This window comes from Sus scrofa, chromosome 4 (genome assembly GCF_000003025.6).
Source record: "Sus scrofa isolate TJ Tabasco breed Duroc chromosome 4, Sscrofa11.1, whole genome shotgun sequence".
In the NCBI taxonomy this organism is placed as follows: Eukaryota; Metazoa; Chordata; class Mammalia; order Artiodactyla; family Suidae; genus Sus; species Sus scrofa.
In genome coordinates this window covers 104,674,152-104,691,823 of record NC_010446.5, presented here as the reverse complement: position 1 = coordinate 104,691,823, position 17,672 = coordinate 104,674,152, and the positions used below count along the sequence as shown (strand labels likewise).

General features: G+C 41.4%; 1 protein-coding gene across 6 annotated transcripts in view; it reads left to right on the top strand.

The window, feature by feature from the left end:
- The window catches only part of SLC22A15 (solute carrier family 22 member 15), a 92,824-nt gene that overhangs the window by 63,844 nt on the left and 11,308 nt on the right, over nt 1-17,672 (top strand). For all 6 annotated transcript variants that reach the window (XR_001308430.2, XR_001308429.2, XM_013997251.2 and 3 more), the window contains 2 exons: nt 1,345-1,485; nt 5,291-5,376. Coding sequence is in view for 4 of the 6 variants with exons in the window: in XM_013997251.2 (XP_013852705.1) it covers nt 1,345-1,485; nt 5,291-5,376 (227 nt within the window). In the remaining 2 variants the exon portion in view is untranslated. The remainder of the gene's footprint in view (nt 1-1,344; nt 1,486-5,290; nt 5,377-17,672) is intronic.

The window sequence follows — 17,672 nt, the reverse complement described above, 5'->3', positions numbered from 1 at the left end:
CACTTCAGGTAACTGATGGTATAATCTTAGAGCTCTTGGGGGCGCATGGTCTAGTTTTATTTTTAATAATGTGTTTTCCTAAATACAAAAGTTCCTGTTACAGTAGTTTCCCCGTTATCTGCATTTTTGCTTTCTGTGGTTTCAGTTACCCAATGTCAGCAGCAGTCTGAAAGTATTAAATGGAGCCAGGAGGGAGGGAAAAAATATATTAAATGGAAAATTCCAAAAAGAAACAACTCAGCAGTTTTAAATTGTGCACCTCTCTGAGTAACGTGATAAACTCTCACGCCATATTGATCCCTACCTTCTGAGATGTGACCCATCCCTGTGCCCAATGGATCCTGCCCCGTAGTCACTTAGCAGCCATCTGGGTTGTCAGATCAACTGTGGAGGTCCAGTCACCCTTATTTAATAATGATCCAGATCTCAAGAGTAGTGATGCTGGCAATTAGAATGTTCTCTTACTGCACCTAATTTATAAATTAAACTTTATCATAGGTGTATGTCTAGGAAAAAAATGTAGTATATATAGGGTTGGGTACCATCTGTGGTTTCAGACATCCACTGGGGCTCTTGAGACATATCCCCTGAGGAAAAGCGGAAACGACTGTATTCCCTTCACTCTGGAAGAAGTTCCTATTATTCCACAACCTGGAGTTTCAGGATGGCCCATTGTCCGGCTTAGCTCCTGGGCTGTGGGGTGTAGGCTCCATGCCTGGCAAAATGCCTGCCACCCAGAAGGCGCTCCCTCAGTGTTTCAGCAGTGGTGCGCAGAAACAGATGAATGGCTTGGATCCTCCTAGAGGGTCCTGCTTGTGCCACGGCCCTCATCTTCTCTTTCCTGTTCTGGGCGTCCACAGCATACGCACCTGCTGAATGCCAGGACAGCTTGAGAGGCCCCGTCAGCACCCACTGGCGAGCCGGGCACTCATCAGCATGGGTTCACAGTGCCGTCCTCTGTTGGCTCGCGCTCCATGGGAGTTCTTTTCTAGAGTCATTTCAATAATATCACAACAGTTACCTAGGGCAAGTAGTCTATAAATTGTCGAGTTAAAAAAAAAGTTAAGAATAGAGTCATTGTCGTCTCTTAGATGCAGAATGTGTGATGAAAGCACCAACAGCGTCTCCTCTGTCAGGTGCTGGCCAGTCATTTTCTTTATAGAGCATCTCAAATCATTTCTAAGGCCCCTTTATTTTGTCCTGGTATAGAAATTATAGGTTAGAAAGCCTGGTGGGAGAGTTAAGCTTACTGCTTGACATTGTTTGAGCCAATGTCTGAATCTTCTCTGGCAGATTATAATGAGTTTTTCCATTGTCTTTCTTGTCTTTCACCCCAAATTGCAGGTTTGTGTGCAGTTTGGTATATTATGGCCTAACTCTGAGCGCAGGAGATCTAGGTGGAAATATTTATGCCAACTTGGCCCTGTCTGGCCTCATAGAGATTCCATCTTACCCTATCTGCATCTACTTGATTAACCAAAAATGGTGAGTATGGATGGCTGTAAGGTGTACCATAGAGAGGACAGCCCTACACGCTCACACACAGAAGTACCAAAATATTATTCCATATTTGTCCAAATGCAGTATCCGCTAATTACTTACATCAGGATGATTAGCATTCTTTTCAGAACAAACACAGTGTTATTTCTTAGGTTTCCTGTTCATGAGTTTTTGGTGTAGGTTTTTTTTTTTTTTTATTGAAGTATATTTGATTTACAACATTGTGTTCGTTTCTGGTGTACAGCAAAGTGATGCAGTTGTACCTATATATATTCTTTTCCATTACAGTTTCTTACAAGATATGGAACATGGCTAGTTTCCTGTGCTAGACAGTAGGACCTTGTGGTTATCTATTTTGTATGCAGTCGTTTGTATTTGCTAATTCCAAACTCCCAGTTTATCCCTCCCCACCCCATTTTCCCCTTTGGTAGCTACAGGTTTATTTTCTATGTCTGCGAGTCTGTTTTATAAATAAATTTATTTGTATCCAATTTTCCACATGTGAGTAATATCATAATATTTGTCTTTATTTGACTTACTTCACTCAGTATAATAATCTTTAGGTCCGTCCATGTTGCTGCAGATGGCATTATTTCATTCTTTTTTATGGCTGAGCAATATTCCGTGTGTGATGTGTATGGTATATGTACGTGTGTGTGTGTGTGTATGCTATCTCTTCTTTATCTATTCATCTGTTGATGGAAATTTAGATTATTTCCATGTATTGGCTGTTATAAATTGTACTGCTATGAACATTGGGGTAAATGTATCTTTTCAAATCAGAGTTTTCTCTGGATATTTATGAAGTAGGGGGATTGCTGGATTATATTTAGTTGTTTTTTGTTTTTGTTTTTGTTTTTTTTGACTTTTTGCCTTTTCTAGGGCTGCTCCCGCAGCATATGGAGGTTCCCAGGCTAGGGGTCGAATTGGAGCTGTAGCCACCGGCCTAGCCAGAGCCACAGCAACACGGGATCTGAGCCACATCTGCAACCTTCACCACAGCTCATGGCAACGCTGGATCCTTAACCCACTGAGCAAGGCCAGGGACTGAACCGGCAACCTCATGGTTCCTAGTCGGATTCGTTAACCACTGTGCCACGACAGGAACTCCTATATTTAGTTTTTAAGGAACCTCCCATACTATTTTCCATAGTGGTTACACCAGCTTACATTGCTACCCCGTGTGGGAGGATTCCCTTCCCTCCAAACCCTCTCTAGCATTTATTATTTATAGACCTTTTGCTCTTGTCTATTCTGACAGGTACCATCTGTGGATGGTGAGATGATACCATATTAAAGTTTTGATTTGCGTTTCTCTGATCATTAGCTGTGTTGAGCAGCTTTTCATTGGCCATCTGTATGTCTTCTTTGGAGAAATGTCTCTTTAGGTCTTTGTAGATTTTTAATCCAATATTAAAAAGACATTACCCCCTGATTGTGAGTGGTCTGTGTGTGATTTGTTAATTCCATCAGATGGGATTATTGGCTCTGGGCAGATAGAAACTCCATGATCCAATCACTATCACTTAGAAGCTATTACACAAGACAAAGAACTGGAACTACAACAGCTTTTCTCTCCCCTTAAGATCCACTGACTTTGCTGAGGGGAAGGATAGATCCTACTTTTGTTGCTCACTGTCTGTGAGCACAGTTTAGAAATATATATTTTTTAATTCTTTTAGAGAGCACCCTTTTTTCAGCTTGCTCAGATCCCTTCTGTTATTGAAGCCCTGACTAGGGCAATTGAAAATCCTCTTCTATCGAAGCCAGGAATCAGTTGGATTATGCCATTTCTCATTCTCCAGAAATCATCATTTTTACCGAGAATGACATTCCTTTAGCATTGCACTGGTTGCTGTTGTCACGGATATTGAGGTCAAAGCATTTTAAAGAGCAGTTTTGGATTTTGCTCAATCGAAGGCTGGGAGGAGGCGGGGGCAGGCGCCTCTGCTGACCCTCCTCTCAGGGACTGAGTGTGTGCTCATCATGCTCCAAAAGCCGAGTCAGGCAGCATATTCAGAAATCTGTGTCTGTGCCAGACTCCCCTCGTGTGTGCTTCCCCGTTACAGCTTCCTGGTTCCCTTCCGACAGCTACGTAAAGGGCTACAGGGGTTACAAGGACACCATCCTTGGGGGTGTCCTGTATGTCTCTGCAATTCTAGTGTCTGCCTAGTGTGATGCTTCCCACTTGACAGGCAGTCCATACTAATTGCTAAATTAAGCACAATAACCTGGAGACTTCCCCGCTGTCACCACCAGAGTCAGGATTAAAATCTGAAGCAAAGGGAGGAACAGCACCTCGGGGATCAGGCAGACCTGAGTCCAAATATAGTCTTAGCCACATGACCTATGACCTTGAGAAGTGACTTCACTAAGCCTCCATGTAGTTATCCTCAAACCAGGGATTATAAGATTTCCCTGGCAAAATTGTTATAAAAATTGCAAGTAACATTGACAAGAGTTCCCTGGTGGTCTAGTGGTTAGGATTGGGCACTTCCACCACTCCAGCCCAGGTTCGATCCCTGGTCTGGGAACGAAGCTTCCACATCAAGCTGTTCACACTGCACCCAAAAAAGAAAAAGAAAAAAAAAAATTACTAGTACCCTGAAGCTACTAATAGAGGAACCTAGCATATCGCTGGCCTCTAGTAAAGGAAGGCTTATTAACGTTCATATCTTCCTTCCAAGTCTAGGGCAAAATTATTTCTCCCAATAAAATGTGCAATAAATTTCACTAATTCTGACATATTAACAAGAAATTTCTCAGAGTTCCCATCATGGCACAGTGGAAACAAATCAGACTAGGAACCATGAGGTTGCGGGTTCAATCCCTGGCCTCGCTCAGTAGGTTAAGGATCCGGCGTTGCCATGAGCTGTGGTGTAGGTCGCAGATGTGGCTCGGATCCCCAGTTGCTGTGGCTCTGGCATAGGCTGGCGGCTACAGCTCTGATTAGACCCCTAGCCTGGGAACCTCCATATGCCACAGGTGTGGCCCTAAAAAGGCAAAAAAAAAAAAAAAAAGAAAAAAAAAGAAAAAGAAAATAAAGGAATTTCTTTTTTGTATTTTTAAGGGGGGGGGGAATGTTTAAACATTTAACTGCTTAAGGTACAAGTAACCAGAAGATAAAAGGAGCCAGAAGACTCCATTCTCCTTGTTTCAGTGTTATTCTCCAGAAGATGGAGAATAGAACAGCGCACGCCTCACAGGTAGATATATTATTAGCGTTGACAGAAAGCATTTCAGACAGTGCCTGGAACCTAGGAAACACTCACGGAAGTAGGTAGAATGATTCTGTTCTCTTCCTGCACACATCATTTAATCCTGCCATCCAGCACGTTTTCCGTTGCTTTGTATTGGTTATGGATCTTAGGTCCTGGTCGGTCACATTTGCCATCCACTCCTTAAGAAAAGATGAACCTATAACAAACGGGAGGACATTTAAAAAGAAAGACTGGGGGAAGTTCCCGTCGTGGCTCAGCAGCAGCAAACCCGACTAGGATCCATGAGGATAGGGGTTTGATCCCTGGCCTCTATCAGTGGGTTAAGGCGTGAGCTGGGGTGTAAGTCGCAGACACGGCTGGGAACCTGTGTGGCTGTGGCTGTGGAGTAGACGGGCAGTCTCAGCTCTGATTCACCCCCTAGCCTGGGGAATTTCCATATGCTGCGGGTTCGGCCCTAAAAAGCAAAAAAAGGAGAAAGAAAGAAAAAGAAAGGTTAGGGGCATGAGGGGATGAAGGGGATGAATTTACAAGATTCTCAAGAGAAATGTGCATTTCTTTGTATTCTTTAGGTTTGGTCGGAAGCGGACATTAGCAGCATTTCTGTGCCTGGGAGGACTGGCTTGTCTTATTGTCATGTTTCTTCCAGAAAAAAAAGGTATGCCTTTCCAATTTCTACATGAGGGTTTTGAACAGCACTTTTATTACAATGAATCTCAATATAGTGGCGAGATTACCATATGCCATGCTTCATTTCTGTGATTGCATATTACTTAGCAATTGTATGGGGTATAATGGGCCAGATTCTTTCCATTGCCTTAACTATTCTCTGGGTGAATAATGTGCTTAGAGGTGCACTATTAATTCTTTCAGGCGATTAAGCTACCATCTGGGGTGTCTGGACTGCAGTACTGGTGATGTTAGGGCTGTTTATTCGAGGAGGAGGAGGACCATTTAGTTCTGCACAGAAGGCAACTCCGTCCAAAGCTGCAGATTGCTCTCCTCATTCCAGCCAATCCCGAGACTGGAGATGAGAGGCACTGGTTCTCAGAGGTGGCTTTGGCACCCTCGGTACCTCCATCAGTACTCCTGGGGCACCCTGATAATAGCAACAGCAACCATAAGCATAATATTCACTGCTGGTGGCAAGTTACCTTTGCTTCATCTTATGTAAAGTATGAATAAAACATCCTTAGACACTGTTGCTGTTTTTCTGTTTGTAGCTTTGCTGTGCAAACACAGCTCCAAAAAGGTCCCTTTGGCATCTTTCTCTAACATGATTTCTGCTCCTTTATAGAAGTTCTGTAGATAGTGCTCGTTCTCAACTTTTTCTTTCTTTCTTTCTGTCTGTCTGTCTGTCTGTCTTTCTTCCTTCCTTCCCTTCTTCCTTTTTTTCTTTTCTTTTCCTTTTTCTAACACATTTGAGGCATGCCAGATCCTGCATCAAGAACTGTGGCTTTACCCATAATTTTCAACAGTAGGGAGTGGGTCATAACAAGGTCCTTGCTGCTGGAACATATGGAGTAACCAAAGCCGTGTTCAGAGGGCTTTGGGATTTTGATGGGCTCCATTAAGGGGCTTGTTCCTTTGAGAGGGTGCGGGTGGAATCCTCGTGAGATGGTTGAGCTTGAAGGTTTTGGTAACTACTAGAAATGCAGCTGAGGAATTCATTTCCCATTAGAGCATATCATGTATTTAGTGTTCCTTTGGTGATCACATCTCCTTGAGGCTCTGCTGTACAAGGTCTCACGGAGGGCTCCAAGGCCGTGTGCTCCAGCTCGCTAGCCCTCCTGCACACCTGCTGCCTGAAGTTCGCTGCCTCAAATCCAAGTGCCGTTGGTTCACCCATTAGAACTTAACATTTAGAACAGCCTTATAGTGATTTTCATGGAATCCTGGAAACTAGAGAATTTACTAAGTTTGTCTGTTTCTTACATCTAAGAAAATCATTGCCTGTGCTAGTGTCAGGAAAAGGAGAAACTCCTCAGCCGTTGCCCTGCCGTGGGCTTATAGAATCAAGTGCCCAGTGCTGTTGGGCTGGGACGTGACATTCACGGGCTTCGAGTCACTGCAGCTCTCAGTTTGGCAGATTCTGTTTGTCGTAGACAACCTGGAAATGCAGTTGTTTTCTCCCTGTACTAGTCCAGTGTTCTCTTCGTCACCTTTTTCCTTGTTACTCTGAGCACACCTGTAAGCTGTCGCACCTCAGCAAGCCATGTGGATCCTGTCTTTCCTTGCTCCCACATGTCTGTCCCCTCCAGGTAACTCACACCCTGGGACTGCACACATGGTCCTTTCTACACAGACCCAAAGGGAAAGCAGATGTGTGATCTCGCATCCAGACCCGCCAGCCTTCTCTGTCACCTCCAGCCTCTCCCTAAGAGACAGCTGGAGCCCGTTGTCAGCTGTGCGCTTGGAGGACACTGAGCAAGGAATGTAGCAAAACAGAGTGTGTGCCTTGGGGACGTGGTTCCTCTGTCATACTTAGAAACGTGGAGTGTAGTCTATTTTTGAAGATTTCTAGGGAAAGAAATTCCATCATATGCCTTAGCAAATTGTTTCTGTTTTAACAGCCATTAGAATGGGAGAACGATCCTCTTCCACAACTGAGCCCATTTCCTTTCACTTTAATCATCACTAGAGAGAGAGAACAGATGGTCACCCTCTCTTTTTGCATAATCCTTTCTCTGTTTGCAGGGAGCCATCTAGCTATTCCTGAATCTTCTTCGAGCTGAAAATATTTGTTCTTTAAACTTTCTTTGAACCTTTCATATTTACTCTCCAAAATATTTTGATGGCTTTCTTTTTAAATCTCAATTTTTTCTAAGTGCTCAGCTTTAAGCTACCTGTTAGGAAAGTTCCGATCAAAAGATGTTAAGAGCGAGCAGTCGTTTGAAAACTTCTATTAACATCTTGTGTGAGCTTGGCCACCCCTCATTCATTTTCTCACTGCTTTTGATGCTCATCTGCCCTCCCTTCTTCACCAAACACACACTCGCTCTCTCCTTTCGGCCAACTTAGATGTCCTCTACCCACCAACTCTCTTTTAACAAATATGTATGATTTGTGGTCCTCTGTGTCCGAGTCATGATACGAAGGTATAACTGGAAGAGACAGTAAGCTAGAAACCAGATTGCTCGGCATCCCCCAGCCTATGGTTGATAATTACTGGACAAAAGTGTCCTCCTGTTCAGTACATGTTTGTAAAGTAAATGTCCTCCGGGGGCAGTGTCACCACGTGGTCACTCATTTTTTCCGCAGACTGATTGTCATGCATTTTACCTAATGTCTCTGTCTACTTGAAGGATCCTAATTAAGCTACACTATTGGTGAGCATTTATTAAATGTTGACTCTGTGCTGGGTTCTCTTCATACGTAGAGCTGTGTATTATCACCATATATATTTTCACCATTTCCTAAGGAAACTAAAGCTCAGGCAGGTCAAGCAACTTGTCCATGGTTGCACAGCGAGGAAGCAGCACACCTGGGATTCAGATTTCAGCTTCTGTCTCACTCTTAAGTCGGTGCTCTTTTGGGAATGCTGGCCTGCTCTCTTAGCATTTTCGGAGCCAGGTATTCATTGCACAGGACGAAGCCGTAGCCTTAGAGGACTCATGCGGCCTGATCAGGACCCATTCTTAACTCTTCAGTGGGCAGGCCTGATGGGGACCAGGCACAGGGTTCAGGAACCCAGCTTGTCAGAGTGGCACTGGGCAAGGAGGATGGCAAGGAGGTTTCTGGCGGCTTTGATCCTGCCAGAGGATCTGAATACTGGGGAGTCACAGCCCATGACAAGATAAACAAGTTTCACCGTTGAAGGGCGTGTCCTCAGACTCAGCTCTAGAGGAACCTTTATATCTCATTTCTTTCTTCAACCTCAGCCTGCCCATTCTTTGTTTATTTTTTTTTTATTTTTTTTATTTTTTGTCTTTTTGCTATTTCTTGGGCCGCTCCCGCAGCATATGGAGGTTCCCAGGCTAGGGGTCGAAGTGGAGCTGTAGCCACCGGCCTACGCCAGAGCCACAGCAACACGAGATCCGAGCCGCGTCTGCAACCTACACCACAGCTCACGGCAACGCCGGATCAATAACCCACTGAGCAAGGCCAGGGACTGAACCCGCAACCTCATGGTTCCTATTCGGATTCGTTAACCACTGCGCCACGATGGGAACTCCCCATTCTTTGTTTATTTAACTTCTGTAGGGCCTGCCTTTAGACAGGACACCCTTCAAAGCAAGGATCTAGCTCCTGGCCTCAAAGAACATACCATCTAGTGAGAAAAGTGGGTGATTCATAAAAACAGAAACAAAAAACAATAAAAAGCAGAAGGTGCCGTGTGAGAATTGACAACAGAATGCTACAGGAACTTTAATACCATTTAAATGGTAAATGGAGACCAGCTATCCTCCTGTTATAAACAAATATCAAACCAGACAAATGATGGGAAGCACGGCTTTTCAGACATTGGACAACAGGCTGCAGAGGACGGAAGTGATCCTTGAGAGACAGGACGCGAGATGTGCCCTAAGAGTGTGCCAGCTCAGATCTCCAGCCTCAGTGCATGGAGAGGGCACCCAGAAAACTCTTGTTCTCTTGCTGAATGGAGAAAACAGATAGCACAGCTTGGGGAGGCCAATATAGCTAGAATTTGCTGGGCAAAATATTGGAGAAGCAGAAGATACACAGAGGAAGAGCTCCGGAGATCTGCAGGAGGGGGCCTCAGAATCTTTGGTTTTTTTGTTTATTTTTTTCCCTGTGGAAGAGATACTTTTTTTTTAAATTGAAATATAGTTGATTTACAAAGCTGTGTTAATTTTTTGCTGTATAGCAAAATGATTCAGATGTATACACACACACATACATTATTTTTTAATATGCTTTTCCATTATGGTTTAACATAGGACACTGAATATCGTTCTCTGTGCTATGCCCTGGGACTTTGTTTTTTTCCCCTCTGCAGGTAATAGCTGACATCTGCTCTCCCCAACCTCCCACTCCATCCCTCCCCCAACCTTCTCCCCTTTGGCAACCACAAGTCTGTTCTTGCCCATGAGTCTGTTTCTGTGTTGTAGATAGGTTCATTTGTGTCATATCTTAGATTCCACATATAAGTGATATCATTATGGCATTAGTCTTTTATCTTTCTGACGCACTTCACCTGGTATGATAATCTCTAGTTGCATGCCTCTGAGTCTTTGGTTACTTACCGATCTGGGCATGCATTTGAGGAAGCTACTGAGGCTGAGGAGGTGGCCATCAGAAAGGGGCAGGTGGAACAATTCTCGGAACCTAGGGCTATGCCTGGTTTACATTCTCTTTAGCCAGATGTGGGAGCATTGGGTAGAGACCTCCTGGGTCCAAGTAACCCAGCCACAGAGGCTGTTCTCTGCTTGCTCTAAAAGTGCTTCAAAAATCCAGAGGCCCAAGTGATTCCAAGTAACTTAACTGCATTCTGGGAAAATGAACAACAACATATAAATGAATACAATAAAATCCAGCACCTAACAGTGGAATATTCACAACCTATGGCACCCAGTCAGTATTACTAGGCATGCAAATAAGCAGGAAAATACCTTCCACAACCAAGAGAAGTGTCAATAGAAACAAAACCAAAAATGACACAGATAATAGAATGAGAAGGCCGGAGCCTTAAAACATTTCTTACAAATACACTCGGTATGTTTAAGAAGGTAGAGGAAAGCATGAGCATAATGAGCAGAGAAACAAGATGGAAAAAGAGACACCTAGAGATGAAAGACACATTATGTGAAAAGAAAAGTGCAGTGGATAAAATTACAGAAGAAAAGATCAGTGAGGAAGCCATGACAAAAGAAACTCCAGAATGAGACAAACAAAAGTTGTGGGACAACACCAAGTCCAGCCTGTGTGCAGCTGGAACCTAAGAAGGGGGAAGTAAAGGTATTTGCAGAAATGATGATCAGCTGGAGTTCCCGCCATGGCTCAGCAGTAAGGACCCCACCTACTGCTGAGGTGGGGATGCAAATTCAATCCCTGGCCTCTCTCAGTGGGTTGAGGATCTGGTGTTGCCATGAGCTGTGGTGTAGGTCACAGACATGGCTCGGATCCCGGATCCTGCGTTGCTGTGACTCTGGCGTAGGCCAGCAGCTACAGCTCAGACTGAACCCCTAGCCTGGGAACTTCCATATGCAGTGGGTGCAGCCCTAAGAAGACAAAAAAAAAAAAAAAAAGGTGGTCAACTACTTTCCAGATTTGATAAAAACTATAAACACATATGATAAAGTGGTTAGTTTATCCGAAGATACCACAGTCCTGATTGTGTGTGCATTTGATAACATATTCAAAGTACGGGGAACAAAATGGACAGAACTGAAAGGAGAAATAGACAAATCCAGCATTATAGTTGAATATTTCAGTAGTCTCTCTCCCTGATTGATGGACAGAGTAGACAGAAAAGAATTAGGATATGGAGACTTGAACAGCCAACATGACCTGATTGACACTTGTCGAACACACTGCCTTAAAACAGCAGAAAATTGTTCTGTCTGAAGAGTGCCCAGAACATTTACCAAAAGAGACCTTGTTCTGAGCCATAAAACAAATTTCAGTAAATTTTAAAGGATTGAAATCTTACAAAAATAAGTTCTTTTGGAGTTCCCTCTGTGGTGCAGTGGGTTAAGAATCTGACTGCAGCAGCTTGGATTGTTTTGGAGGTGCAGGTTTGATCCTCAGTCCAGTGCAGGGGGTTAAAGGATGCACCTGTGGCATACATAGGCCACAGCTGTGGCTCGGATTCAAACCCTGGCCTGGGAACTTCCATTTGCTACACATATGGCCATAAAAAACGTTCTTTGACCAGAATGGAATTAAACTGGAAATCAATAACAGAAAGATATCAGGATGGCCTCAAATATTTGAATTTTTAAAAACATTCTTCTAAAAACACATGGATCAAAGAACAAAGCACAAAGGAAATTAGAAAATATTTTTAATTAAGCAATAATTAAAGTGTAATAGATCGAGTTTGTGGGATGTGGTACAACAGTACTTAGAGGGATATTTGTATAATTAACAAATATATCAGAAACAAGGAAGTTTTCAAGTCAATGATTAAGTGTCTCCCTTAAGAGACAATTAAAAAAAAAAAAAAAGACTGACAAACACAAAGTAAGCAAAAGAATAAACATAAGAGCAAAACCCAGTAACATAAAAATAGGAAAATAATAGAAATCAATGAAACCAAGAGCAGGTTCTTTGAGTTCAATAAAATCAGTAAACCTCTAGCCCAACTAATACAGCAAAAAGAGAGAAGGCACAAATTACCAACATCAGGAATGAAAGAGGGACATCGCTACAGGAACTTTAGGCATCTATAAGGGACTATTATGACCATTTTCATGCCAATTTATCCTCAGGCAAAAAGGATAAATTCCTTGAAAGACACAAACTACCAAACTGTACTCAAAAACATGGATAAGCTGAATAGCCTTTTATCCAGTAAAGAAATTTAATTTGTAGTTTAAAACATTCCCACAAAGAGAATTCTAAGTCCAGATGGCTTCGCTGTCACGTTATTATAACACACAAGGAAGAAACAATATAATTCTATACATTCTTGTAGAAAGTAAAAAAAAAAAAAAAGAAGAAGGAATACTCTCCCAACCCAGTCTGTGAGGCCAGCAATTAGTCTGATACTAAAACCAAACAAAGATCTTGTAAGAAAACTACAGACTCATTAATATAAATGTAAAAATCCTTAACTAAATATTAACAGATTCAGTTCAGCCATGAATAAAAAGGATATACATCATGAGCAAGCAGTGTTTATCCCCAAAATGCAAGGTGGTTTTAACATTCAAAAGCTAATCAGTTATTCACAGTATTGAAAGACCAAAAAGGAAAAAATAAATCCTATGATCATTTCGATACACATAGGAAAAAACACGTGTCAGGATTTTAATACCCATTCTTTACAAAAACTAACAGCACCTAGAGGTAGAAGTTTTATTACTCTGATAAAGGAAAACCTGTAGCTTATGTCACAGTTAATAGTGAAAAACTAAATGCTTGTTTAGTTTTGGGGGAGTGGTTGTTTAGTTTTTGTTTAGTTTTAGTTTTTTTGGTTTTGTTTAAAGGCAAGGATATGCATTCTTGCCACTTCTGTGGGGCATTGTACTGAAATTACAATGTGAATTCAAATTACTAGTGAATACAATAAGACAGTAAAAAGAAATTAGGAGTTCCCATTGTGGCGCAGTGGGGAACCAAAACAGTGTCTGGAGGATGTGGGTTTGATTCCTGGCCTTGCTCAGAGGGTTAAGGATTCAGGCATTGCTGCAAGCTGCGGTATAAGCTGTAGATGAGGCTTGGATCTGGTGTTGCTGGCTGTGGTGTAGGGCTTAGCTGAAGCTCCTATTTAGCCCTTAGCGCCGGAACTTCCATATGCTGCAGATATGGCCCTACAAAGAAAAAATAAATAAATGAGATTATTAGAGAAATGCAAATGAAAATGACAACAAAGTACCACCTCACACTAGTCAGCATGGCCATCACTAAAAAGTCTTCAGATAACACGCCAGAGGGGGTGTGGAGAAAAGGGAACCCTCGTACACTGTTGGTGGAAATATAAGTTGGTATAGCCACTATGGAAAACAATATGAAATTTCCTCCAAAAAAACTAAAAACGGAATTACCGTATGACCCAGAAATCCCACTCCTGGGCATATATCCAGACAAAACTTGTAATTCAAAATGATACATGTGGAGTTCGTGTCGTGGTGCAGTGGAAACGAATCCAAGTAGGAACCATGAGGTTGCAGGTTCGATCCCTGGCCTTGCTCAGTGGGTTAAGGATCCGGCATTGCCCTGAGCTGTGGAGTAGGTTGCAGATGCGGCTCAGATCTGGTGCGACTGTGGCATAGGCCGGCAGCTGTACCTCCAATTCAACCCCTAGCCTGGAAACTTCCATATGCCACGGTTGTGGCCCTAAATGAAGACAAAAAATAAAAGTAAAAAACAAAATGACACATGCCCCCTAATGTTCATAGCAGCACTATTTACGATAGCCAAGACATGGAAACAACCTAAGCAACCTAAATGTCCAAACAGATGAATGGGTAAAGATGTGGTACTCATACACACACACACACACACACACACACACAGAAATATTACTCAGCTATAAAAAAACAAAGTAGGGAGTTCCCGTCGTGGCACAGCAGAAATGAACCCCACTAGGAACCATGAGGTTGCGGATTTGATCCCTGGCCTCGCTCGGTGGGTTAAGGATCCACCACTGCTGTGCATTGTGGTGTAGGTCGCAGATATGATTTGGATCTGGCATTGCTGTGGCTCTGGCATAGGCTGGCTGCTGCAGCTCTGATTCAGCCCGTAGCCTGGGAACTTCCATATGCTGAGGGTGCAGTCCTCAAAAGACAAAAGAAAAAAGAACTTATGTACAGAATAGAAACAGACTCACAGATGTAAAGAGACTTGTGGTTGCCAAAGGGGATAGGAGGTAGGGGAGAGATGGACCGGGAGTTAGGGGTTAGCAGATGCAAATTATTATATATAGAATGGATAAACAAGGTCCTACGTATAGCACAGGGAACTATATTCAACATCCTGAAATAAACCATAATGAAAAAGAACATAGAAATAAAAAAGTGTGTGTGTGTGTGTGTCTGAATCACTTTGCTGTATAGCTGAAATTAATACAATATTATAAATCAACTATACTCCAATAAAAATAATTTTCAAAAAGAAGAAATTAGAGGGATCTAAATTGAAAAGGAAGAAATAAAACTATTTTTATTCGCAAGGCCTCATGATTGTCTGCATAGTAAATCCTAAGGAATGTATTTTAAAAACCTATTAAAATTAATAGATGAATTTAGCAGAGTCATGCGATACATAATTTTATTTATGTATATTAGCAACAAACAATTTAGAATGTAAATAAAACAATGCCTAAGCAATGAGATCCTGCTGTATAGAACTGGGAACTATATCTAGTCACTTGTGATGGAGCATGAGGGAGGATAATGTGAGAAAAAGAATAAATAAATATATATATATACACACATATATGTATGTGTGTGTGTGACTGGGTCACTTTACTGTACAGTAGAAAGTCGACAGAACACTGAACAACTATAATAGAAAAAATAAAAATCATTATAAAAAATAAAACAATGCCATTTATAGAAAATTTAAAATATAAAATATTTTGGGATAAATTTTATAAATATGTATAGACCTATAGAAAACTATAAAATATGAAACATTGGTGAAATTAAAGAAGACTAAATAAATAAATTGGTGGGAATAATAATAATAAAAAGCTTACCAAGTTTACATGCTCAAGGATCAGAAAATATTAAGATGTGTACAGCAGAAATTGGCACAACATTGTAAATCAACTATACCTTAACAAAAAAAGCTTGTTTTAAAAAGAAAAAAGAAAACATTAAGATGTCAGTTCTCCCCAAATCAATCTATCTGCTACATAATTCCAATAAAATTTCTGGCAGGCTAATTTTTGCTGATAGGTAATGATGAGTTAATAATACTAAAATTTCTATGGAAATGCAAAGGATCTAGAATAGCCAAAAAAATTTTTATCAAGAAAAAGCAAGTTACAGAGTTCCCATCTTGGCTCAACGGAAACAAATCCGGTTAGGAACCACGAGGTTGCGGGTTCAATCCCTGGCCTCGCTCAGTGGGTTAAGGATCTGGCATTACTGGGAGCTATGGTGTAGGTCGCAGGTGTGGCTCAGATCTGGCGTTGCTGGGGTATGGGTTGGCAGTTACAGTCCATAACAGTGCAATAGTTTTGTTAAACATCTGCCAACATTTACTAGTTTATGGTAAATAGTTTTACCCTGACTGATCTGATTGAAGCTAGGGCTAGTTTATTTTGGATGACTCAACTGGAAGTTATACTGCTTCCAAAGACGGAAAAGGGTATTATGTCTGTTTTACCTCTCCCTGCATATTCAATAACATGTAGCATGTGCCAAATAGTTTAGAAGGTACAACAAATGTATATTGAATGATCTAAAACAAAGAAAAAGTAAGTCGAAGGACTTTATCCTACCTGATTTTAAAACTTGCTACAAAATTATATTAATCTAGACAGCCTGATATTGGCACGAGTAGATACATAGGTAGTAAAACATAAGTGAGTATGAAATAGACCCATATATATAGTCAATTGATTTTCATTTTATTTTTGAGGGGACTGAGATTTTATTCACCTTTTAAAGATGTTTTCTTCAATCATAGCACACAAAGAATAATACACATGGTCAGTTGATTTTTGATGACACGTCAATTCAATTAGGAAAAGACAATCTTTTCAACAAATGGTGCTGAAATAATTGGATATCCAGATGTAAAAAATTTATCTTCCACCTCCCCATTATATCATATGCAGTAATTGACTTGAAGTGGCTGATAAACCTAAGTGTTGTGGGCAAAGGGTGTTACCTGCCATATCAGTAAACAAAAGATGTTACAGCCAGGTCGGTAAACAAAAGATCTTGCAGCCATCCAGTAATCGTCAGCCACCCCCCCCCCCCCCGCCCCCACAAGGCACCCTCAGGGGATTCAGGATGGAGAAAACAAGATACTAGCTCTAGATAGTTAAGGTGCATATCAAAATGATTTCAGAGAGTCTGGATCCTTGCATCCTCCCATATGTAGAAACGTGCTAAATTCATTAACTGAAATGTCTGGTTTTTCTTTAATTGACAGTAATCTTTTGATGTTCTGACTCCCTGGTTTTTTAGGGATTTTTTTTTTTTTTTTTTTTTTTTTGCGAAAATTCCTATATAGCCTGGTTCCTCCCTTACGTTATGGGAGCAATCCCTTAGAGCTATCTGAGAGGCTATCTCCCAGGCTTAAGTTCTCATTATGTCTGTGGAATAAAACATAATTGCCACCTTTTAGGTTGTGCTTTTTTTTTTTTTTTTCCCATCAACAGTATAAAGGCTAAAACTACACAACTTCTAAAACAGAGCATGGAAGAAAATGTCAGTGACTTTGGTTAGGCAGAGATTTCTTAAATATGACAAAAAGCACCAAGAAAACGTCATGACTTAGACTTCATCAAAATTAAAATGTTTCCTTTTCAAAAGACATTATCAAGGAAGGGAAAAGCAAGGGACAGACTGGGAAAAATATTTGTAAAACATCTACTTGATAAAGGGCTTGTACCCAGAAGGTAGAATGGACTCTGACAGTTCAGTGATGAGAAAGCATTGGGAAAAGGTTTGAACAGACACTTTTCCAAAATGATATAAACATGGAAAATAAGCATGGGAAAAGGTGTTCAACATCATTAGACACTAGGAAATGGAAATTAAAACCACTATGAGATGCATCCCACTGTTCACTGCAGCACGATTTACATTGCATCCAAGACATGGAAACAACCTAAATGTCCATCAACAGAGGAGTGGATCCAGAAGATGTGGTACATACGTACAATGCAATATCACTCAGCTGTAAAAAAGAATGAAATAATGCCATTTGCAGAAACACGGATGGACCTAGAAACTGTCATACTAAGTGACATTACACAATGAAAGACAAACACCGTATGACATCACTTATATGTGGAATCTAAAAAAAGGATACAAATGAACTTCCTTGCAGAATAGAAACAGACTCACAGACTTTGGACAACTTATGATTACCAAAGGGGACAAGTGGCGGGGTGGGAGGGATGGACTGGGGTTTGAGACTGGCATAGGCACATTGAGGTGGAATGTGGAATGACTGGCCAACGGGGACCTGCTATATAGCACAGAGAACTCTACCCAGTCTTCTGTGACAATCTACGTGGGAAAAGAATCTGAGAGAGAATGGATATGTGTATATGCATGACTTGGTCACTTTGTTGTACAGCAGAAATGATCACAGCCTTGTAAATTAACTATACTTCAGTAAAACTTAGGGAAAAAAACCACC